The 26458-nt window shown below is 41.0% G+C and overlaps 1 protein-coding gene across 2 annotated transcripts in view; it reads right to left on the bottom strand.

Annotated features, from left to right (window-relative positions):
• Positions 1 to 5851: 5851 nt before the first annotated feature.
• Positions 5852 to 26458, bottom strand: part of LOC133611817 (RAS guanyl-releasing protein 1-like) — a 79444-nt gene continuing 58837 nt past the window's right edge. For both annotated transcript variants that reach the window (XM_061968963.1, XM_061968964.2), the window contains exons 8-17: positions 23865 to 23981; positions 21703 to 21978; positions 21306 to 21386; positions 14285 to 14389; positions 14088 to 14197; positions 13696 to 13840; positions 13564 to 13600; positions 10242 to 10376; positions 7031 to 7350; positions 5852 to 6955 (exon numbers count right to left, since the gene is read on the bottom strand). In XM_061968963.1, coding sequence (XP_061824947.1) covers positions 6818 to 6955; positions 7031 to 7350; positions 10242 to 10376; positions 13564 to 13600; positions 13696 to 13840; positions 14088 to 14197; positions 14285 to 14389; positions 21306 to 21386; positions 21703 to 21978; positions 23865 to 23981 — 1464 coding nt within the window. In that variant the 3' untranslated portion in view covers positions 5852 to 6817. The remainder of the gene's footprint in view (positions 6956 to 7030; positions 7351 to 10241; positions 10377 to 13563; positions 13601 to 13695; positions 13841 to 14087; positions 14198 to 14284; positions 14390 to 21305; positions 21387 to 21702; positions 21979 to 23864; positions 23982 to 26458) is intronic.

The following is a 26458-nucleotide window of genomic DNA, read 5'->3' as shown; positions in this document are numbered from 1 at the left end:
AATCATGAAAAAATGCAGATCTAAGACTTCAACTGACTGTAATGGAATTGATATGGAAACGATAAAAAAGGTTATTGAAGAGATCTCAGGACCATTAATGTATATTAGTAACCTATCATTTCAAACAGGCAAATTCCCAAACAAAATGAAAATAGCTAAAGTTGCACCAGTTTATAAGACTGCAGACAAACATCAATTTACAAATTATAAACCTGTTTCTTTACTTCCACAATTTTCTAAAATCATTGAAAAACTGTTCAATAACAGATTAGAGAGTTTCACAAACAAAAATAGAATACTCGAAGAGAACCAATATCGATACAGAGCTAATGTTTCAACTTCAATGGCTTTAATTGAAATTACAGAAGAAATTACCAATGCAATAGATAGTCAAAAATGTGCGGCAGCAGTGTTTGTGGATCTAACTAAAGCATTTGACACAATTAATCACAATATTTTAATCAAAAAACTAGAACAATATGGCATCAGAGGGTTAGTCTTAAACTGGATAAAAGTTATTTAATGAACATGAAACAATACGTGAAGCTAGGCGAACACACATCTACAACGCTAAATATATCCTGTGGTGTACCTCAGGGATCAATACTAGGACAAAAATGATTCAATCTCTATATAAATGACATTTGTAAAGTTACAAAATATTTCAAGTTAGTATTATTTGCGGATGACACTGCGTTTTGTTCAGGAGAGAACACACAGAAGCTAATACAAATAATAACAGAAGAAATGAACAAATTAAAAAGATGGTTTGACAAAAACAGACTATCTTTGAATCTCAGTAAAACTAAAATAATGCTATTTGGTAACAGCAGAAGAGAAAGTCAAACACAAATACAAATAGACGGAATAGAAATTGAAAGACTAAACGAAACCAAATTTCTAGGTATAATGATTGATGATAAATTGAACTTGAAATCTCATGTAAAAAATATGCAACATAAAGTAGCAAGAAACACGTCAATAATGAATAAAGCAAAACATGTTCTAGACCAAAAATCACTTCATATTCTCTACTGCTCGCTAGTGTTACCATATCTGAGTTATTGTGTAGAAATATGGGGAAATAATTACAGAAGTACACTTAATTCATTAATGGTGTTACAAAAAAGATCAGTTAGAATAATACTTAATGTTGGATATAAAGAACATACAAACCCTTTATTTATTGAATCAAAAATACTGAAATTCCACGACATAGTGAATTTGCAAACAGCTAAAATTATACACAAAGCAAACTATAACCTGCTACCCAAGAATATACAACAATTCTTCTCTAAAAAAGAGGAGACATATAATCTTAGAGAAAAATGTAATTTAAAACATTTGTATGCATGTACAACACTTAAGACCTTCAGTGTATCTGTATGTGGAATTAAATTATGGAATGGATTAAACAATGCAATCAAACAATGTACTAATATGATCCACTTCAAGAAACTCTTCAAACTTAAAGTGTTTACAAAGTACAAAGAAGAAGAACCATGATAAACATTCTGAATGTATTTCATCCATCCATTCTTTCATTCTCAAAATAATCTTACTTATCTCATCATATGAATATAACTTACTTCACCAGTTATTATTTATTTATTTATTTATTTTTATTGTGATTACTTATGGAGTATATTGTGAATAAATTGAGAACAGGAAGTGAACAAACATTTTAGCAACTGTTATGTAAAAGAAAAGGGGTAGGATAAAATAAGCTCTGCTTCTTCCTACTCCTTTTCGAACATGTTGAAAAGAGAAACTGGAAATTGTGATGTATCATGTTGTATGCTTGCATGTTTGAAATAAACTCAAACTCAACTCAAAGGGCTTAATTGTCGCGTCTTGCTCTTTTCCTATCTTTCCTATTCCTGTTTTAACTCCACAACACACATCATTTCCCATCCTTGTCCCGTAATTCCCGCCCCGCAGTCAAGCCATTGGCTAGAACCCGTCGGCGTCTAACGACACTGCCTTGACTTGTGGTAAATAAATATATTTGACATGTGTTTGCCTTTTTACAATTGAACATATTTGGGGATTTATGGTTTTAAAAATTAGAAAATACTGGAGGCACATCATATACATAGAATGTGCTTTTTTATTATTTGAAGATGAATGTGCCTGTGGATGTTTTTATTTATCAGGTTATTGTTAGTCTCACGGCATTCAACTGATCAGTTGTCTTAGACGTTTGGCCTCTCATGCGAGCAGTTGTTTTCAGTTCATGCTCATCGACCTAGCTTGGTCAGATCTAGTCTGAGCGTTTGGTGACAAGGTCCTAACTATGTATTCTCTAAAATGAGGAAGAGCGTATGCACATGAAGGAATGCTAATGTTCTTTTGTGGCGTAAAAATGTATTTATCCATCAACAAATATTAACCATAAAATCAAATCGTTCCTACACTAAATATAATTGCATTGAATCATTCTGTTTTACAAATAAATCACACAGCGGCCGCAGAACAGTTATAAGGAGGATGCTTTATTATTGTCCATTCTTTAACATGTACAAGACACATAAGAACTGAAATTACATTTTCGGCACAGTCCCACTAAGACAGACATACGTTACAGGGAGACAAGGCGGGACCGCCAACGGATCAGCCACTTACGGCGCACCTTGAAAAAGGTGGAAAAAGGTGATATTGGGAAAGGGGGACAGAGTATAAAATATCAGTCAAAGGCTGGACCCTCGGGAGGGGGTCCAGACTGAGTCCAAGGGAAAAAACCTCATTTAGCATAGCACACATAAACATGTTACATATAATCACAACAACTCGCAACAGAAGGGGGGGATTTGGGGCCCTGGAGGGCGGCCTGCTGCTATAAAGTGTTACTCAGCCGTCCATAACCCCAAAGAGGAATTATGCGGTGGTGAAGGCGTTGGGTGGGGGTGGGGAGTGTGTTTGTATATATGCCCATAGTCTTTGGGTGAAGTGAAGTAGTGTTCATGAGCCCAGAGTCGTTCTGCATGCAATGCAAGCATTCGATTCGACTCCCAGGTGTCGTTGAGGAGGAAGGGAAGTCAAAAGCGTCCATCTTTGAAATTCCTCAGGGGATGATTTCAGAACAGCCTGTTCTTGTCTCAAGGCCATTTGGGGGAGTCAAATCGTAGATAAGGATTTTTTGTTTTTTCTCGAGCAGGCATTACAATGGCTTGCCTGTTCTATACGTCCATGCTGACCCTCATATCCAATCCTTCCTTTACAGCAAGCTTCTCCATGATGTGATCCATCTTGCGATTCAGTTCAGAAATCGCCCCAGACTGTGATCCAACAGCCCAGCCCAATCCTTCCATTGCGACGAACAGCCTTGAGTGGCTGCCATCGTCTTATGAATTTAACGATACACCAGAGCAATGCCCAGCCCAATCAGCAGGTGCCCCGCGATCATGTTTCTAAATAGGTAGATGTCTTCCACGTCCTCGATGGAAAGGACTGAGAGGCACATGATTCTCCATTTGTCCCAGGAATCTCTCACGTACCCCGCAGCAATGGTTCCATCAGGGCAGCCAGGCTCCCCAGAACCTCTTTTCCTCGTCGAAAGAGTGTGCCAATAGAGTCGAGAGTCCAGCTAATCAATTCCATGTCCGATGTTTAGATTTGGAGGACAGTGCAAAGAAAGAGGCTTCAAAAAAGTTTAGACAAGACAAGACAATAGAGAGCAAGCCAGGAAAAGACGAGAGGAGAAAAAAATGCGACCGACCTCACCAGAGGCAAGACAGAAAAGTGGATGATAAGCATGATAAATCACATTGTGAGTGATTATATTTGTGTCTCCTATATTTGTCGGTGTTCTGATAGTCAGCATATACAGTATTCTGCATACATATGAAGACAAACATAATAAATTAATTGTCTGCGCGTTGTAAGATGCAACACGGCCAGAGACGGGAACAGACCCAACAAGCAAACAAGAGAGCCGACTGCGCCCTAGGCTGCCCACAAGCTCTCGGCCAATGTCGGGTTCGCAGGGATGAGGCAAAATCAGTCCAGGGGAACAAAGTTTCCGATTAGTGCTCATTTAGCCAGGGCTCCATGAAGCTTGTCCATCCGATGCTCAACGCTTGCTTCCGCCACATCTCCTCCGGTCTCTCCAGGTGGACTGGTGTGGCTGAGAGCCAGCAGCTGGTCTCTGGTGCAAACATGTCCATGGCCAAAATACTCCCAAAAAGGCAACAAAAAGAAGCGCAAAAGGCAAGAAAGAGCCACCTCTTGTTGAGCAGTCCCAAAAGGGCCCAGAACACAAAACAAGGGGGAAACATGAATAACACAAAGGAGGACACACAAGAGCACAGAGCTCCTGCGACCAGCAGCCACTACAGTGGTGCCATCTTGAAAAGAAAAAAAAAATCAGGTACAAAATCTACTGTAGGCTGTTTTATGTTTTGCATTCTATTCCCTTACCGGATCACAGCCTTAATACCAAGGTACATATTTAACTGTGAAGATGCCAAATCGTTACACTTGTATATGTGATCAGTGACGTAATCACACTTGCATAAGCTGCAGGATGGGAAATGTAACATTTTGCTTTTAAAAGTCCATAATTGAAGTCATAACTTTCCTCCGCCATGAGCTGTCCTCTGACATGTGCACCTGACCTCAACAACAAGGTTAATTAGAACATTTGGATGGCTTCACAGAATCCTCATTTTTAACTCTTCTTTGTTTCCTCTGCTGTTCTCCCAAGCGGCTCCTTTCGACTGATATTAAGAAGCTAATGAACTTACGCTTCATAATCAAGACAGTGTAGTTTTGCAGCATCCTCAGGCAGTGTTGTTTTTTTGTGTTAAAAGCGTGTAGAAGACACTTTTGTCACGCTCTTTTGTGCATAAGGGGATATACAGTATTTTCCTCTCATTTTTACCCAATTACTTTCAGAGCATATTGATTAGACTGGCTTAACTTATTGCTATCTTACAACAGCCCAATTCCCCAATGTACACTGACATCTGGATGATAAATTATCAGTCCATTGCTAAAGGCACACTTTTAAGCGTGATAAGTTGCATAATGCAGTATCATTTAGCCCCATGGTTCACTGTGTCCTTCAGGCTACACCTTACCACAATGGATCATGTTGTATGTATTGATTCTCACCTGATTGATTCATCAATGAGACCACTAAATTCCCATCTCTGGCTTGGTAAAACAGTCTTTTTTAAACGTTTTTAAAGATCTCCATGCCTCCTTCCAGCCAGCCAGCCAGCCATCATATTGGAAATTATTCACCATTAGTGTCTATGGAACCCGCTGCATTCAGAGTTATTTACTAGATTCCCATTCAAACAGAACTAAATGAGCTGTCACCAGTGCTACACTTGAGGGGGTGCTGCATATACGCCTCACAGGCAATCCTCTTTTCTCAACAAGTCATCACGGCTCCAAGAAAAAACAGTCTCAATGCAAGCCTTTAGTGTATAGGATGTGCTGTAATATATAAAACCCAAAACCAGTGAAGTTGGCACGTTCTGTAAATGGTAAATAACCAGTATAACCACAGTATTTGAAAGATTAATATATCAGTATATATATATATATATATATATATATATATATATATATATATATATATATATATATATATATATATATATATATATATATATATATATATTTTTTTTTTTTTTTTTTTTTTTTTTCATTTTAACATGTATCTAGCTGTAAATAATCCATAGGTCTCTTTACACTCCAAAAGGAGCAGCTTCAGGCTCATTGTTCAAGTGTATAATGACATAAAAAGGTATACTTTTTGGTTCTAGTCATTCAATTCTATTCTATGAGGACCGCTATAACACTCTGCTGCCCCCTGGTGACAAAACACAGTGACACAAGCTTTCTTACTCAGTTCCCAGCATTTACTTTCAACAAGCTCACAATACTGACCAAAAAGATGCCGAGGACGCCACCACCTACTCTCACACTGTAGAGCATTGACACAAAAGACTGCTCAATAAGCTGCTCATAAGCAAAAAACAACAACATTGACCAGTACGGACCAATGTACAAAAATGTGTGTTGAACTCTGTAGTGTTTCAGACAATGAACATGGAAAGGATGCAAAAATTATCATTAGGCGCCATTCTAAATGACTATAATTACAATAATACACATGTTCCATGGGCATCATACAATCTTCTTATTTGCTTATCATGCTGAATCGGTGTTTTTACTGGTAAACATCCTTGTAAGTTTCTAAATACCTTAACTGGTGTATGCATTCAGTTTCATGTTTATCAACGTCTTACAGTACAGTGGAACCTACAAAGGTTGCTGGTTGACTTTGTCATTTTGTCAAAAAAATAAATAAAATAGATTTTAAAAAACTGTATTAACTGTACAGGTGATGTTTTAAGTAACATTTTTAACATTCTTACTATAACTACAAGTGTAAAAAAACAAGTTATCCACTTTAAAACATACAGTAAATGAATAAAACTACTGTTTCTGGCCAACACAACACTGTTTCCTGTAACATATAAAGAAAATGAATAATATATAATAATAACAATGTTAAATAAATGTCTAATTGTTTAGCAGCCGGATACTTTACTACTTTACTATAAGCTCTCTGTCATCACGGGTAGCCTTCTGTAATGGCATCACAAAAAAGCCAATGAAAAAGTTCAAAAGCTTTGTTGGCATGTCACATGAAGTCATGCTCAAAGATAGTTTTGTTTTACATTTAAGAAAAATGTAGGTCCAAATTGGAGTGTTTAAATTTGGAGGTTGCACTGTACTGTTTATTCAATCTGGACTGCCAGGTGGATATCTCATGATATGTACACACTACTTGATCTATCTAGGAGTCGTCGTCGTCTTCTTCCACAGGATGAAGCGTGTGCCTCTTCAGCAGCGTCTTTAACACCTCCACCTCTTGCTCTGCCTTATTTAACTTCCTGTGTAGTGTCTCGTTGGCTTTCTGGAGCCTCTGGTTCTCCTGACAAAGACACATGGAAACGATTGTGATCATGTTTGTGGTGCGTTCAAGTACTGGGAGTGACGCGACACTCACTGATTGAAGGGTTTCGCTGACTGGTTGATTGTATTCTTCTTCGGGCTCTCTGGGCTTCTGCATAAGAGAAGCTCGGTTCTCCCACTTGGCACAGTGTCGCTGTTTCCTCTGGAGCAGTGGGCTGGGACATGTCGGCGAAGTTGGGGGCGCCAGGACAAGAAGGGACGGATGAGGCCAAGTGGCTTCAGGGGACAGCGGTGGACCCTCTGTCTGGGTGGCGCTGTGGACCCTGTTTATCCCCAAATGTGAGGTGACTGGAGAGTCCGGACTCCACTCTTTGCTGTCATCAGACAAGTACTGGAAAGGACATTCGTCTGAACCTGGACATAAGACACAAGTGAATCTAATAAGACAAATCATGGTAGCTGGCCTAGCATACATTAACAATCTGCTTGCATGATCTATTTTTCAGATGAAATTTAGGTTTCGAGGTGAATTCCTATTGAATGATTGGCTATCTACTGACTGGAAATGGTACAAAATGTAGCAACAATCCAAAACTTTAGAACACTACATAGGCCTGTACTGAAAATGAATACATTTGAAAATGTTAAAACAATTGTGTGGAAAAACGTATTAATATATACGATACTTTGCCATTTCCAACAGACCCGTTCATCAAGAGCCTTATTCTCCTATGTTCCTAAGTGGAAAAAAGCTGCGCAATTGTACGGATTTTCTCCCCTTGCCGTCATCCAAAATGTGTTCTTTGGTGTAGCAACCTTAAATGTAGGCATTCCCTGTCAAATCTGCCTTGCGCGTATTTTCCCATCAACTTAAGTACTTTTAATCTTATGCGCTTCTGAGGCTGGAATAAGTTCAGCGACCCAAGGAGGAGAACATTTTATTGCACTTGAAGTTTGGATGCGGTGTACACAACACATAAACAAATTATTAAAGTAACTTCCAGAAAAATCTAATCTGTTCTGATGGCTTCATTGAGACACTCGCATTCATTGAGGTGAAGATAAAAGCACCATAATGCTACTCTGACTTAACTTTTAAAAATCAAAATGGACATCGTTGTTTCGTGAGTGCGACCACAACGGAATGGACAACACTAATGTTGGCCATGTTTGGACACCCTGGTACATGGACAAATGTTCAAAGCAGCTTATTTATTGAACTCTGTGACTATTTATTAGAAAATACATCAATTGATTAGATAGATTAATTGGCAGTTAATGTAAAACTGGCACGCTCCCCCTCGCAAGTGCAAACACACAACAACACACACACAAAAAAATCACACACAAACTGCTGTCTAAAAGGTTCACAAACTAATAACAAATTAAACAAAGTTTACTCTTCTACGAAGTTACATTCAGTCGGGAGAAGACACTGTTGTGCGTGCATACACACACTACACCGTGACAACATAAGAACTGAATGGATATGGCCTTTTCTTATTTTAGTGTTATCCTTTTCAACCCCCATGTTCCACAATTTGACAACACATAACTTCAACTACTTCAACTTTAACAACCCTCAGCCCGTCCCCACATCAGACCCTGATGACAATGTAATATTAATATTCAATGGTTTATCGTTTATACTTCAGCGTATGTGAAAGCTTGAGTCCTACATTGTTTCTTTCTCTGACGACCTCCTTAAAGTTTTGTAATCAATCAGAAAGATCAAGCAGCTAAAATGCGGCAAACATGGGAAAGTATGGAGAGTGTTTCACATATCACCATCATGCACTGTAATGGATTTATATATGTGTCATTTTAAATTATATATACCGGTACATGTTTTATAATGTCCACAGCAGGAAGTGTGTTATGTGTGACTGGGTGTTGACTTTATTATTGGTTATAGTTCATTTATACCATGAGTGTGGAAAAGTTGTTTGGATTGGATCATATCAATTGATGCTGTGCTCTAGTCACTTGTAAATTAAATGTGTGGTCATTGACCATCGATGCCATCTCTGTACATAAAAGGGTAGCAAAATCTTTCTAATATCATTCACAGGAGACTAAATTTAGCCAAAACACACCGCAGGCCAATTCTCTCGCTAAACTTGTGATGTCTTGTGGGGCGTACTAAAGACTTCGCAGTTTGCGCACCCCTAGCTTAAGGTGACAATTTGAGTGTTTGTTTTCAACCGACAGCCTTGTGATTGACTGGTGGTTGCACAGGTTTTTTTAGCTGTTTGGAAAATGGACAATTGATTGTCATTGTGTGCAGACTTTCACTTGAAGAAAAAGAGAGGGAATTATTAAAATATTAAAATGATCCATACATTTTGTTGTGCCTTTAAAAGTGTCCTATATCACAGTGGCCCCCAACCACCAGTCCGGGGACCGGTACCGGTCCGTGAGGCATTTGCTACCGGGCCGCAGAGAAACATGAAATAATTTATAAAAGACTGTATTTTCTCCTACTTAACTTTGGCCTGTCCCACTAGACACACCAACAAGTGTGTTTATAGATGTACAATAAAACTCCTCATAGGAAGTTGTTATGTTTGTTATAACTTTGTGACAATGCACATTAATCAACATATAAATGTGATAGATTGTAGCCAATGGCTGATTTCCATCTGCATCTCATTGCAAAGAAACACTAACTCAGCGTTATAGTCAGTTGTATTTTTCATTCACTTATTTTTGCTGTATTTATCTGGCACACGTGGAAAGCCGCTCCCTGAAAATAATTCCTACATTAAACCGGTCCGTGGTGCAAAAAAGGTTGGGGACCACTGCTCTATCAGACTTTAGGTACGACAGCCATTTGATACCCAACTTCCTTAAGTGTATTAATTTTAAAAGGCTTAATATTATTGTAAATTACAATACTGTTTTACTGTATTGAGTACTTTTCTGTTTGTCTTAATTATCACATTATAAATCAGTGTAATACATGTTTATTTGATAGCATTTCATTTTAACCCTATTACCATACATTACCTTGCTTAAATGCTGTGAGCAATTATATGGTTTTACTGCCTAGTCTGAGGATTGCAGGGTCCAGTTGGAATTAAGTTTAAGGAACCAAATCTGTTTCAAGCAAAAATAACAGCAAGTGTTTCCAGTTATGGATATTGAAGAGAGAAATGAAGTTCAATTTAATTTTTTTAGGCATATTTTTTGTGAAATGCTTATTTGATTGTATGTGCTTCCCATTTTAAAGATATCTATATGGTGGTCACTGTACAATATGTATGATTAGAGAAATAGGGATGAGTGTGGATGCACGGACCCACCCTCAGATGTTCCCGTGGTCACATTTGTGGAGCAAGGCGTGGGACTGTCAGTGGCGTTATTGTTCACTTTAGTGTTCTTCTTGCACTCAAAAGCCACCTGGTCTTTGCACAGCTTGTGACAATTCATCCCGCAGTCTGAGAACACACAGCAAAGTCAGAACAGGAATTTATTTTTGTGTCCAAAGCAATGTTCCCTCTGATTTTTCATGTGTGTGAGCAAACGCAAAAACTCCCTGAGCATTCAGTGGAGCCCATGTGAGCAACATCAGACGTGCACACTGTGGCTACACCAGCAGCCCACCTGTCCCAAACCTGACTAAATAACAAGTTCAATCTCCATCCATCCATCCATTTTCTACCGCTTGTCCCTTTCGGGGTCGCGGGGGGTGCTGGAGCCTATCTCAGCTGCATTCGGGCGGAAGGCGGGGTACACCCTGGACAAGTCCCCACCTCATCGCAGGGCCAACACAGATAGACAGACAACATTCTCTTATTATTATAATCAAATGACAGCAGTCATTTCCAGGAGGTTATTTTCTAACATAAGTGTTTAGGCCCACTTACAATGACAATAACAAAAAATATTGTTTTTCATGAACTGTGTACTTGTATTGTTTGTCTGGGTGGAGGTCCTGCTTCGGAAATAATTTGTACCCCTTTCAGACATTGCATTTAGTTTCCATTAAAACATTCACATGTTGCACAATGAGATGTAAGCAGGGGATCATGTGTACATTCCTTCAACTTCCTTTTTTATTAGTATTTATTTAATATACTAACAGCATTTCATGATTAATATTTATAAATTAAGATTCCTAATAAATGACACTAGAATAAGCATACATTTGATTGGTAAGTCATAGTGTAACGACCTGGAATTACACTTTATGTGTGGTGTTGGAGTTGTCCGACTTTTTGTGTGGCTATAAACACATCACTGGCTAAGTGCCATATGTGCATGTGTTGCCGCAAGTGAGAAAGAGCAAGCGGCTGCTGTTGATACAACAAAGTTGCTTTTGGTCTGGTTTGTACTGCAGAAAATGACCAGTTTTGCTAGATATAATTGTTTTTACTAATGTTTTGGTGATGTGTTTATGGCCGACAATAAAGAGTTTTGCTCAGTAAAGTGATCAATGGAGTTCATGTCCTCAAAGCGTCTCGACAGACATTACAATATTTGAACAATGATGTCGAAAACTGTTTTCTCTGTTGTGTCCATGTCGTGTCGAAAATTGTTATGCATTTATTTTTTTATTTGATTTTGTGCGTGGCATAGATTTGCCGTGCGCAGAGGACGCTTGAGCAGTGCGCAATTGCACAGGCGCGCACCTTAGAGGGAACATTGGTCCAAAGTGCCTGCCCATTTTAGGCTGCAGTTTCTTTTTTATTGGCCCACGGCATATTATGAATATAGAATTATTTTACTATTAACAATGTAAATTATTAGAGATTAGACATTAGAGATATTTTTTAAATACTGTATACATTTTAAAATCCACTGATAACAGTACAAGATGTGTTTACATACTGTACAATATATATTAAATAAAGCAATGCCAATACAAAAGAACACTAAGTAATCAAAGAGTAAGTAGTTTAATGTTTTTTTTTCTGTTTGATTTCACAGTAGTCGTCATTAAAACATATTCCTGTACAATCAATCAACACTACTATTAATCATAACTAGAATGAAGCTAATAATAATTACTTTAACGCTGCAAATGCTGCCAACATCTGTTAGTGAGACTGTGACACATACCATTCATTTAAAACCAACGTAAAACTGTGGTTCTCAATTATGTCTGAATGAAGAGAGTTGTGTTTTATGTTTGTTATTGTTTATTTTATATACATAAAATAATTACATTGAAATAGTTATAATAAAAATAATTTAGAATATTGTGAAGTATATCTATGTAGCACTTTTTCTCTAGTGAGAAACTCATTATCTACATTCAAGCTACATTTATACTATTGTGGGTGACACTGGGAGCGAAGAGGGTAAAATGAAATAACTAGGATGGTGGAAGCTAGATTCGATCATGGAACCCTCAAGTTCCTGGGCAGCCTTGCTACCATCTGAGCCACACTGCCCGTATTGTATGACTAATGTAGGTGTTGTGGTCCTTGCTTTACTCTTACTATAAAATGTGTCATATTACCTGTCCAGTATTACCATTGAATTGTATTTAGATGATGCCTGCCCAGGAACTGCAAATGAAAGTTAACCAGTTGGTTAAACTGGCAAATGACCAGAAATGTTTATTAATGTGCACTGTCTTTGCAATTTAGAGTACATTTAAAACAAAATCTAATCCATGCTTGTTTAATGTGGCCTGCCGCACCATTCAGTGTGGCCCGTAAAAGCCTGGAAATAATGTGCATCAATGAGCCACTTTAGATTTTTAATTTTTAATAAATGTACCGCTTGTAACTGAATTTCTTCTTAACTTAATATTATTTGATGCAACAAGTCATTCCAGGTTGAATTTCAATATCTCCTTGTCACGTTGACTTTTGTTTCCAAAGCAAGTTTTCACTTCATTTTTTACTAAATAATGCTAATCAAATGAAAGACTAATTGTGTGATAATATCATGAGGCAATTATACATTTATGTGGTCTCACTTTTACAAACGGCTCTGTGAAGGCAGGTAACTGTGATGTGGTCTATGAGGAAAATGGTAAATTGATTACAGTTTTATACTGCTTTTCTACCTTCAAGGTACTCAAAGTGCTCACATTCATACCTACTGACAATTTAAAGCCTTCAATCTACCTAACATGCAGATTTTTGGGATGTGGGAGGAAGCTGGAGTACCTGGAGAAAACCCACGCATGCATGCAAACGCTGACGTAAGAACATGCAAACTCCACTCAGAGATGTCCAAATGGAGATTTAAATCCAGATCTCCCTGATCTCTTGACTGTGTGGCCTACATGTAATAGCACTAGGCCACTGTGCGGAATGTTAGGGGAAATCTTCCATTGTATTCTTAGCGTTGTTGGAGCAGGAAGCGGTTAGGAATAAGTTTGTGGTAAAATGTCATAAAGCGCCCTGTCATTTATTAATTGACATTTTACATCTGCTTCTTCATGCAAAACGGGGTCCCCCCATGGCTGTCACTGTATAAAGGTAAAAACAAAGGAACGTGAATATGCTACAACCTACCCTGGACTCCAAAGGGTTAATGATCTTTGTAAAGGCAGAATCTTCTATACAGTTCTTGGATTGAATCGCATTGCGCAGGTAGCTGTGACGATGCAGTGTCAACAACCCCTCCAGTCAATAGCCAACGCATGAGTAATGGTTGAACACTGACCTTTGCATCTGTAGCCTTGCTTGATGACGCCCCACAGCTGTGAAGGACACGTTGTAGAAAGCAGACAGTAAAGCAGATATGTTCTTGTTTTATTTTTTGTATTTTCTTGCAAGTACGTGAGGTATGGCTTACAAATCCTGAGCAATTGTCACAGAAGGTGGGCTTCATGTACGTTGTCTCCTGAAAGTTGTGGACAAAGCCCAGGCCCAGTTTGGAGCAGATGACACTGGCACGCATGAAATAAGCTGTGATCTCATCTCTACTGACAAGACCCTCTCTGCCAAAAACACACAAAAAAGCCAATTATACAATTCATACAATGCAAAGGATTATATGCAATCAGGCAATTTACTGGGCAGATTAAAGGGATAGCTTGTTTTTTTTGTGGTCTGTGAGCTCTGTGTAAGTGTGCATGCTTGCGAAAAAATAGAGTATATAAAGTGGTGAGGTTATGGTTAGGTTTGCAGCTACTTCACGTTTCCTGTTGCCGCACTCGTCACTACAAATAACTCCCCAGCACTCACTTATCTTTGTCCATGACACAGAAGGAGAAGGGGAAACTGGCAGCAATTTTCTCAAAGTCCTCTTGAGAAATAAAGCCGTTCTCGTGGTGATCGTAGTTCTTAAACACGGACTGTGAAGAGGTAGACATTGCTCGACAATTAATAAACAGCACAAAGCTGCTATGAGTACGCTTATAAATACAAACTACTGTACTTACATCCACCATCCTCTGCACGTGCTTGCTGATGGTTCGGGGGTCAGGTTTGGGAGTAACTCCTGATACCCAGTCCACAACCACTGGAGGTCTAGAGGGGGTGGCTGGCTGAAGGGAAATCCATTAATAGTTGAAAAACAAGCCTGAGTAACCCATAAACATATGTTATGAACACTGTATTTCCCTATGTAGAGGTGCTTATGTAACGACGTGGTCGCATAGTGATGTGGGTGTGGTTCTCCCAAGGATGCAGACGGCTTCGGACACAGCTTGCAGGTAGGAAAATGATTTATTTTAAATATAAATCATATGATGAATAAACAAAAGACATGCACGTAGCACAAAAGGCAAAACAAAAGGACTAGCGTGGGAGCTAGCAGGAAAAAATAGCATAGCATGAAATCTAAGTAGTCGTTATCAGTTGTATGGGAACAAACTAGGAAGCCAGACCGAGTGAGGCCAGGGCAAAGACTAAATAGCCCTCTGATTAGTGCCCGGGCAACAGGTGCGCGTCCCGAACACTAACCAGAGGCAGGTGAATGTAATCAGTTGACATGGCAACTGAACACAAACAAAATCAAGGTGCTGAAAACATGTGACTCAAACATAAACAAACTATGATCCGGGCAGCGGATCGTAACAGTACCCCCCCCTTAAAGGACAGATTCCAGATGTCCCTTGACACGAAATAAAACTAGAACCCAAAAAACAAGAAACAGTTCAAGAGTCCAGGGAGGGTGGAGGGAGGATTTGGTGGTGGGTCGCCAGGCCACGTCGTCGCCGTGGAGGCAGGAGGAGACGTCGTCGCCGTGGAGGCAGGAGGAGACGTCGTCGCCGTGGAGGCAGGAGGAGACGTAGTCGCCGTGGAGGTAGGAGGAGACGTCGTCGCCGTGGAGGCAGGAGGAGACGTCGTCGCCGTGGAGGCAGGAGGAGACGTCGTCCCCGTGGAGGCAGGAGGAGACGTCGTCGCGTGGAGGCAGGAGGAGACGTTGTCGCCGTGGAGGCAGGTGCAGGTTCTGGTACCAGCCGTGGAGCAGGTGCAGGTTCTGGTACCAGCCGTGGAGCCGGCGCTGGTGTGGGTACCAGCCGTGGAGCCGGCGCTGGTGTGGGTACCAGCCGTGGAGCCGGCGCTGGTGTAGGTACCAGCCGTGGAGCCAACGCTGGTGTGGGTACCAGCCGTGGAGCCGGCGCTGGTGTGGGAACCAGCCTTGGAGCCGGCGCTGGTGTGGGAACCAGCCTTGGAGCCGGCGCTGGTGTGGGAACCAGCCTTGGAGCCGGCGCTGGTGTGGGAACCAGCCGAGGAACTTGGCATGGTGGAGCTTGGCGTGGTGGAGGTACAGGATACGAAGCTTGGTGTGTCAGCCGAGGTGCAGGAACAGGTGCTAGCCGAGGTGCAGCTGGAGGTGGCCTAGCTGGCGGTTGTGGCTTAGCAGGCCAAAGGACTGGTGGCGGTGGCCGTGCAGGAGGTTGCGGCTTAGCACGCTGAAAGACTGGTGGCGGGGGCCGTGCAGGAGGTTGTGGTTTAGCACGCCGAAAGACTGGTGACGGTGGCCGTGCAGGAGGTTGCGGCTTAGCACGCTGAAAGACTGGTGGCGGTGGCCGTGCAGGGGGTTGCGGCTTAGCACGCCGAAAAACTGGTGGCGGTGGTCGTGCAGGAGGTTGCCGCTTAGCACGCCAAAAAACTGGTGGCGGTGGCCGTGCAGGAGGTTGCGGCTTAGCTGAGCGCAGTTGTGCCACCCCACTAGCACAGCTCCCAGCACTAGCCCCCCCCCCCTCAAGACGCGGATACCAGACGCGCTCTTTGCGGTTTGGAACCGTCTTCAAGGGTGGGTGGGGGGAGGTATGGAGGGGGGTATACTCTTCTTCAAATTGTCCAAATTGACTATTATCATCCCCCACTTAAAGTTAAAGTTAAAGTTAAAGTACCAATGATTGTCACACACACACTAGGTGTGGTGAAATTATTACTTGAGATTGGGTGGGAGCACAGGGGGAAAAAAAATATGTGCAGGGGGCGGAGCAATAGTCACTGGGGGTGGAACCAAAGTCACTGGAGGTGGAGTCTGAAAATCAGAATGTGACTGACTAGACTTACACTTAATAAAAATGTCCTGATAATGTCTTATCTTAGAATGAAAGTCATTTGGTATTGGCTGACAGAAAGAATTAGAAGATGGAAAAAAAAAATTCTTGCTCAATGACGTCATCGGAAGTGGGCGGAGTTACCTCTTCGGGGTGCGCCAATGAAATGACGTCATTGTTGCAATTGTCCATGTGACTGACAGCCCAATCGGAAAACTGCTTGGCGAAGTGGTCGATTGGGTTGCCAAACATCTGAGGAGGGGGAGCTTGAGCTGCATGTAGCTTGCTTCGGTCCGGGGGAGGAGTTTGCAGGAGCAGCGCGTCTTGACGGCGAGGGAAAGACCTTCTGGCCGGCTTCCGTCTTTGACGGCGCGCCCGGTACTGCGGGGGTGTGGCGATGTCCTCGGGCCAAACGGAGTGGATTGGGACCAGCTTTCCGTTGGGACCCCATATCAGGTCCTGGCGCTCCGAGGGGGAATAGCGAAGAGTTTCCGCCTCCATCGCTCGCAACACCTCCCACGTACCTTCGTCGAACTCCTCGATGGCCGCCGCGGGAGAATTATTTGCTGGCTTCCTACTGTAACGACGTGGTCGCATAGTGATGCGGGTGTGGTTCTCCCAAGGATGCAGACGGCTTCGGACACAGCTTGCAGGTAGGAAAATGATTTATTTTAAATATAAATCATATGATGAATAAACAAAAGACATGCACGTAGCACAAAAGGCAAAACAAAAGGACTAGCGTGGGAGCTAGCAGGAAAAAATAGCATAGCATGAAATCTAAGTAGTCGTTATCAGTTGTATGGGAACAAACTAGGAAGCCAGACCGAGTGAGGCCAGGGCAAAGACTAAATAGCCCTCTGATTAGTGCCCGGGCAACAGGTGCGCGTCACGAACACTAACCAGAGGCAGGTGAATGTAATCAGTTGACATGGCAACTGAACACAAACAAAATCAAGGTGCTGAAAACATGTGACTCAAACATAAACAAACTATGATCCGGGCAGCGGATCGTAACAGCTTATGTAATACATACATATTATGTATCATCTATCTTTATATATATATATATATATATATATATATATATATATATATATATATATATATATATATATATATATATATATATATATATATATATATATACATGTAGGCAAATGAAACCCTTTAATACCCTACCCTCTTCAGTGTCAGAATATTATAATATTAAAATGTACGCTGTTAAATATATATCTTGAAGATGAATATCAACGCTATTTTATTTCAGACACAGTCAAAAATAAACTTCATAAACAATAGTCATTGGTCAAATAATTAGGTACACCATCTGTGGTGCACAATGCCGCATTCGATAAAACTGCTTTTACCAGCGTTTATTTCACTGCATGTCGGTGTTATTGTGCGAATGCCACGATTAGATGAAAATATTACTTTATCCTACGATTCCTACCTTCTCTTGTGGCCCCCGAAGATATAGTAATGTCGCAATGGTGCCGTCTTTTTCGTCAGAATTGATCAACTAATCCAATTTGGTACTGGCCCATGTTGATCAAACAGTCCAGTGTAAACTGAGGACAAGTAAACATGGGAAGTATTCATTTTATATACATCAGAGCAGGCGTGGGCTGCATGAGACGAGAAGGAATGACAAGGGACACTGGCTAACAGTTTCGGCACAGCAGGGTAAGGAGGCTGCCGACAGCATTCACAGGAATGCCACATAAGTACGTCTGTAACATTGTGACGTCACAGTGTGTCTAGTGTTAAAAAAGACGGCAAAACACAGCCTTCAGAGGCATCCAAAATGTGTGCAAGTTCACTCCCAAATCCATGGACCTTTTATAATCTGAGGCTTCGACTTTTTTTAACAGGCATATCCAACATCGTAGCAACAACATTTATACTTCAGAAAAGAGGAAAATCAATATAGGTACTCTTCAAGTTATTTTCCTAAACAGGGTTAGCAGATAAAATTAATAACATTCTGATGAGAAATACATATCGATCACCAAAATCATGATTCAATTATACATATACAAAACCAGTGAAGTTGGCACGTTGTGTAAATCGTAAATAAAAACAGAATAAAATGATTTGCAAACCCTTTTCAACTTATATTCAATTGAATACACTGCAAATACAAGATACTTAACTGGTAAACTTTGTTATTTTTTGCAAATATTAGCTCATTTGGAATGTGATGCCTGCAACATGTTTAAAAAAAGCTGGCACGAGTGGCAAATACGACTGAGAAAGTTGAGGAATGCTCCTCAAACACTTATTTGGAATATCCCACAGGTGAACAGGCAAATTGGGAACAGGTGGGTGCCATGATTGGGCATAAAATAAGCTTCCATGATATGCTCAGTCATTCACAAACAAGGAGTCACCACTTTGTGAACAAATGCGTGAGCAAATTGTCGAACAGTTTAAGAACAACATTTCTCAACGGGCTATTGCAAGGAATTTAGAGAATTCACCATCTACAGTTTGTAATATCATCAAAAGGTTCAGAGAATCTGCATAAGGCCGAAAACCAACATTGAATGCCCGTGATCTTTGATCCTTCAGGCGGTACTGCATCACAAACTGACATCAGTGTGTAAAGGATATCACCACATGGGCTCAGGAACACTTCAAAAAACCCTGTCAGTAACTACAGTTTGTCGCTACATCTGTAAGTGCAAGTTCAAACTGTAATATGCAAAGCAAAAGCCATTTATCAACAACACCCAAAAACGCCGCCGGCTTCGCTGGACCCGAGCTTATCTAAGATGGACTGATGCAAAGTGGAAAAGTGTTCTGTGGTCTGACGAGTCCACATTTCAAATTGTTTTTGGAAACTGTGGACGTCATGTCCTCCGGACCATAAGAGGAAAAGAACAATCCGGATTGTTATAGGCGTAAAGCTCAAAAGCCAGCATCTGCGATGATATGGGGGTGTATTAGTGCCCAAGGCATGGGTATCTGTGAATCTGTGAATCATTAATGCTGAAAGGTACATACAGGTTTTGGAGCAACATATGTTGCTATCCAAGCAACGTTACCATGGACGCCCCTGCTTATTTCAGCAAGACAATGTCAAGCCACATTCTGCACGTGTTAGTGTTGTAATGTGGCTTCGTAGTAAAAGAGTGCAGGTACTAAACTGGCCTGCCTGTAGTCCAGACCTGTCTCCCATTGAAGATGTGTGGCGCATTATGAAGCCTAAAATGAACAACTTAAGCTGGACATCAAGCAAGAATGGGTAAGAATTCCAACTGAAAAGCTTAAAAAATCGGTCTCCTCAGTTCCCAAACGTTTACTGAGTGTTGTTAAAAGGAAAGGCCATGTAACACAGTGGTAAAAATTCCCCTGTGCCAACTTTTTTGCAATGTGTTGCTGCCACTAAATTTTGATTATTTAAAATTAAAAAAACCTTTTGTTTCTCAGTTCAAACATGAAATATTTTGTCTTTGCAGTCTATTCAATTGAATATAAGTTGAAAAGGATTTGCAAATCATTGTATTCTGTTTTTATTTACGAATCACACAACGTGCCAACTTCACTGGTTTTGTATTTTTAGCTAGCTAGTGATGCTTCGACCACGAACCTTCAACGCAAATAATAATGAATTGAATTATATTTATATAGCGCTTTTCTCAAAGTGCTTTACATAGTGAAACCCATTATCTACATCTTTAAGCTACATTTTGTGTAAATTGTCTTGCCTAACAGCAGTGACTCGGATGGCAGAAGCCGACACGGCCGCTTTACCAACCAAGCCATAGTTATAGTTCCATCCATCCATCCATCCATCCATCCATTTTCTACCTCTTGTCCCTCTATTTATTTATATCTATTAAATATTACTTTTATATTGGAATATAATACTATCAATAATAAATTATTATCATCAAAATCACTATCAAATAATACCTTTTTTTTTTTTAGGTAGCCGTTCAACATCTGCCTCAAACTATATATCTACTACTATAATAATACATTTCCAATTGTACTTTAAATATCTTTTATTTTTCATTTATTTAACACAAGGGCATGTGTAAAGCTTTTAAAGTGTTTATTTATTAGCGGATTGTGTTTTTTTTTTTTAATGCTGAGCTAAGCTAACTTGCTAGAAGTTGTAGCTTCGCCCTAGTCTTTCTCTCAGATCATGTAAATACATTTGTAAATTTGTTTCATACATCATATTATTTTGTACTCATATACTGTATACAATCTCATTATAGGGAGAGTCAAAAAAGAAATCTGCTTATAAAAATAGACAACCACGTGTTCCACTGAACAAACTTGATTCTCTCATGCTTTCTGATCAAAACGCAAATGTAGAGATATATCTAATATAAACATTCCAATTTATATATTGCTCTTGTGGTGTCAATTTATAATATTTGTTTGAGGTAGAATCCTTGATGCAGTTCTTGAATCGTGTGGATGATGTATGTTATATGCTGTGACCATAAATGTGTGCTTATGAGCATTAATTAAAGGGGCTGTTTCCAACATTTACACAGATGCCTCGAGGGCGCCAGCTTTCCAATGTATTTTACACAGTAAATCCCGCCCTGTCACAGCTTCTCATACGTAAAGACGTTTTACGCCATTGCGTACGTACGTAACACATGTACGCGCATTAGATTGATGTGTTTTTAGCTAATAAGAGCAATTTGGATAGTTAGCGTTAGCTATGATTGAAATTATATTCTATCATAAGAACAACATGACTGCAAATTGTTCGTTGCTTCTCTTAGCCTGTTTTTGTATGTGTGCACGCGCTCCCTGCGCATACGTGTTGACGAGACTGGGTGAGTGACCGCCATAAACACCAATCATTTATTATAAGCTAGCCGGTGGTGTTTTTGTTATAGTTTTTGATTTGAAAATTGTTACTGTGAGGAAGTTGCAAACAGCACCCTTAATAAGTGCATCCATCACTCACAGTGGTTTTACAGTGTCTGGGCTCCCGAGCATAGGAGAGTTCATAGATTTCATCCTCGGTGTAGTAAAGGTCCAAGGACAGCTGCATGGACAGAGACGGACGTCAGAGACACATTTTTTAGATGAGGCAGAAATCAGGTCACATGGTAAGAAGAGCATATTTTCAAGCGCTTATTCAGTCGTTCATTGATGACACACAAGTACGGCTCACAGCATTTTGAATTCCCTCTCATTCACACCAATTTTGTCACCCACACACACTCATAGATCCGAGACTCTCATCACACCCACACACATGCAGACAACCCACATGTTCTAAAACACTCATCTGCATGTCTGCTTGAAGTACAAGATGCTAAATCACAAGCGAGAGTGTTCAAGTGGTGGGTGGGCACTACCGTCAGCAGATGGACGAGGTCTTTGTTGGCGTCCAGCTTAGGGGGGATCTGCTGAAGCTGGATCAGCTCGTTAATGTGGCTGTAGAGCGCCTGGAGCTTCTGGACGTTGACTTTATTGTCCTCCACATAGTCCGGCATTGCCTCGTTGACTGAAATTAGGTCTTTGAGGTGAACCCCAAGGATGGGGATTTTAAAACCTGCACACCTGTTGAATGCTTGTCTGTAGTTATCAAAGTTTCGACAGGAGGACAGCAGGTCTGTAATTTCATTCAACACCTGAGGAGAAAGTGGGAGATGATTTACTTCCCTTAAACACGTATTAGTTTGACATTGGACAAATATTGAAGATGACATCATCACCACTGCAAGGAAAATCAAGGACACAACACACAAAGACTTGACGGAGCTTGAAGTCATCAACAATTGATTATAACAACACGACAATAATGTTCAACAATATCAAGCAAAATATTTCATCCTTTGATCATTACCAATAAGTTATTGCTTACGGTATGTCCTTTATGGTAACTTATTGTATTTATTTATTAGTATCTTATTTTTTTCCAACACCTTTCCCTATTTCATTACTCTATAAACACAGTATTCATCCATTCCTACACATTGTACATTATTTCCTATCCAAACAAATGGTAATACCTACGAACAGGAATTAAACACATTTTAAATGAAAATGAAATATTGTAAGTGTCAGCATGTTTAACATTTGGTGCGAATTAACTACCGTACTTTACGGACTATAGGGTGCACCGGACTATAAGGCGCACTGCCGATGAATGGTCTATTTTCGATCTTTTTTCATGTATAAGGCGCACCGGATTGTAGGGTGCATTAAAGGTGTCATATTATTTTATTTTTTTTCGAAATTGAAAAAAAATCCTTGTGGTCTACATAACATGTAATAGTGGTTCTTTGGTCAACATGTTGCATAGATTATGTTTTACAGATCATCTTCAAGCCGCTTTCTGACAGTAGCTTCAGGATGCGCCGTTTTGTGGGCGGTCTTATTTACGTGGCTCACCTTCGACAGCGTCTTCTCCCCGTCATCTTTGTTGTAGCGGTGTAGCGTGCAAGGACGGGTGTGGAAGAAGTGTCAAAAGATGGAGCTAACTGTTTTAATGACATTCAGACTTTACTTAAATTAATAACGGAGCAGCATCTCCTCATCCATGGCTCACTAGTGCAACAACAACACCAGAAATGTGTCCTGTGAAAAACCCTCCGACCGGAACTCTCTATTAACTAAAGTTCCTTGGGTGAATAATGTAAACTCACTACACTACACTACACTACGGTATGTTTTAGCGCTTACATGGCAGACATAGTACAAATAAGAACTTTACACTACTTTCATTAGAAATGGCAACAGCGGAGGATGAATGTCCTATAACAAGAAGATAGAGGAAAACAAGAAGCTTATCGACTACGGTGTCGGCACGGACTACAAAGGTGCAGTTTTTCAGGACTTTTGCAGATCCCAAATACAGATCAGCAGGTACCAGAAGGTAAGAAAAGTTGATTTTGCATAGTATTGCGAAACAAAAAGCCAGATAATACGTCTTACCTTATACACACACCATAACAATACTTGTATGTGGAAGCACAGTACAATCCATCAAGCGGTGCGGCTTCATAGCTTATCAAAGTCGTACTAAAACATTTTGATAGATTTTTGAGCGCCGTGTGTAATGTTCTATCATTTCAATGGAGCATATAAAATGTTGGTGTTCTTTACTTGAGTAATATTGCAGTCTACACATACTCTTATGTGTGACCGCCATCATATTGCAGTCTATGTGTATCTCTTATGTCTGACTGCCATCTACTGGTGACACTTATCATTACACCATGTACCAAATAAAATAGCTTCGAGGTCGGTAAGCAAAACCAGAATTATTCCGTACATTAGGTGCACCGGGTTATAAAGCGCACTGTCAATGATTTTAGGTGCGCCTTATTGTCCGGAAAATGCGGTATAGCAGTAAAAGTATAGAAAAAGAGGAATAATTCAATACTTCTTTTAACTCTTTTTCAGACATGTTGTAATGTTCAAACTTAAACATGTAATATTTCTTAATGTATACATTAAACCAACAATGCATACCACAACTAATATAGATTGCTACAAAATGCACATTGTTTACCTTGATGACTTCATTGGGTACATGGGAGGTGGTGTCCTTCAGTCTTGATATGGAGCTGTGACAAAGCCCTCCAACCACTGCCATTAGCGTGTTGTAGTTGTGCATGAGGTGTAAAACCTGGTGGGCACAATATCATGAGATTATTTGCAAACATAATAATGCTATGTCAGAGATGTATTGGATGAACAATAGTTTATTATCGCGGTTATACAGTAGTTTTCCCATTTTATATAATCCACAAAACTATGCAGTTACATAAACCACAATTGCTGTTGCTTTTCTCGCTTTCTTTTTTTGCTGTTCCATCTCTTCTCAGCTCACTAATTCCTGCTGTCACTGGAGAATTGCGGTGTGAAATTTGTCTCCCCCCCCCGGCTTCTTGCTTGCAGCAGCATCAACAGCCAGCTAACTGGTGCCTTAATGGTGTGATCCAGTGCATGACTTTGCAGCACAGCTCAGGCTGCAACTGATTGGACTTGCCAGTAGTGTCCTACTTTTTGACTTGGGGTTTACATGACAACAAGGGTTGCAAAGAAGTGGATATGTTCAGAAAACATTGTTGGAAAGCTTTTGGATTACTGTATATAACCAGGGTGAACTATAAATACACTAATACTAATACAAATACTAAGCATAGTTTAAAAATAGTTAAAAAGCATAAATAAGTTTCATATGTTACTAATAGCTAAAATCCTATTTAGTTTATGTATTGATGTGTTTAAAGTACCTGGATGTAAGTAGTTGTAAAATACAGCCGATATATTTTTCTATTTTTAATTTGAAGGGTAAACAGGAAGTGCCATGTGTGTACGTCACTTAGCTTTGTATTATTGTATGCTCTGTGTAACCGAAAGCAGTATTGGAGGTAGAATTTAGCTTGACTGCAAAAGGAACAAGTACAAGGGAAAAAAGAACAACGTGTGTTACGGTTTGTACTGTCTAGACAAGGTTTTGGGCAGTTAAATCTTTAGTCAGTTATGAACTCTTGATCTATTCACGTTTAGAGTGCAGATGGACCCTTTTCCACAACGAAAGATTGTCCTGCAACAAGTATTTACCGTGAGGTAAAAACTTTTCAGCTCATGTGTCTTAAAAGTGCCATATGTTAATTTCATATCAAGTCATTAAATGGCCCTGAGATGTCAAAAGGCATTATTAAATCATCCATCCATTCATCCATCTTCTTCCGCTTATCCGAGGTCGGGTCACGGGGGCAGCAGCCTAAGCAGGGAAGCCCAGACTGTCCTCTCCCCAGCCACTTCGTCCAGCTCTTCCCGGGGGATCCCGAGGCGTTCCCAGGCCAGCCGGGAGACATAGTCTTCCCAACGTGTCCTGGGTCTTCCCCGTGGCCTCCACCGGTTGGACGTGCCCTAAACACCTCCCTAGGGAGGCGTTCCGGTGGCATCCTGACCAGATGCCCGAACCACCTCATCTGGCTCCTCTCAATGTGGAGGAGCAGCGGCTTTACTTTGAGCTCCCCCCGGATGACAGAGCTTCTCACCCTATCTCCAAGGGAGAGCCCCGCCACCCGGTGGAGGAAACTCATTTCGGCCGCCTGTACCCGTGATCTTGTCCTTTCGGTCATAACCCAAATCTCATGACCATAGGTGAGGATGGGAACGTAGATCGACCGGTAAATTGAGAGCTTTGCCTTCCGGCTCAGCTCCTTCTTCACCACAACGGATCGATACAGCGTCCGCATTACTGAAGACGCCGCGCCGATCCGCCTGTCGATCTCACGATCCACTCTTCCCCCACTCATGAACAAGACTCCTAGGTATTTGAACTCCTCCACTTGGGGCAGGGTCTCCTCTCCAACCCGGAGATGGCGCTCCACCCTTTTCCGGGCGAGAACCATGGACTCGGAATTGGAGGTGCTGATTCTCATCCCAGTCGCTTCACACTCGGCTGCAAACCGATCCAGTGAAAGCTGAAGATCCTGGCCAGATGAAGCCATCAGGACCACATCATCTCCAAAAAGCAGAGACCTAATCCTGCAGCCACCAAACCGGATCCCCTCAAAGCCTTGACTGTGCCTAGAAATTCTGTTCATAAAAGTTGAACAGAATCGGTGACAAAGGACAGCCTTGGCGGAGTCCAACCCTCACTGGAAACGTGTCTGACTACTGCCGGCAATGCGGACCAAGCTCTGACACTGATCGTACAGGGAGCGGACCGCCACAATCAAACAGTCCGATACCCCATACTCTCTGAAAACTCCCCACAGGACTTCCCGAGGGACACGGTCGAATGCCTTCTCCAAGTCCATAAAGCACATGTAGACTGGTTGGGCAAACTCCCATGCACCCTCAAGGACCCTGCCGAGAGTATAGAGCTGGTCCACAGTTCCACGACCAGGACAAAAACCACACTGTTCCTCCTGTATCCGAGGTTCAACTATCCGGCGTAGCCTCCTCTCCAGTACACCTGAATAAACCTTACCGGGAAGGCTGAGGAGTGTGATCCCACGATAGTTAGAACACACCCTTCGGTTCCCCTTCTTAAAGAGAGGAACCACCACCCCGGTCTGCCAATCCAGAGGTACCGCCACCGATGTCCACGCGATGCTGCAGAGTCTTGTCAGCCCCACAGCA

The sequence above is a fragment of the Nerophis lumbriciformis genome, linkage group LG08, assembly GCF_033978685.3.
Source record: "Nerophis lumbriciformis linkage group LG08, RoL_Nlum_v2.1, whole genome shotgun sequence".
Taxonomy (NCBI): Eukaryota; Metazoa; Chordata; class Actinopteri; order Syngnathiformes; family Syngnathidae; genus Nerophis; species Nerophis lumbriciformis.
This window is presented reverse-complemented; position numbering and strand designations above follow the sequence as displayed.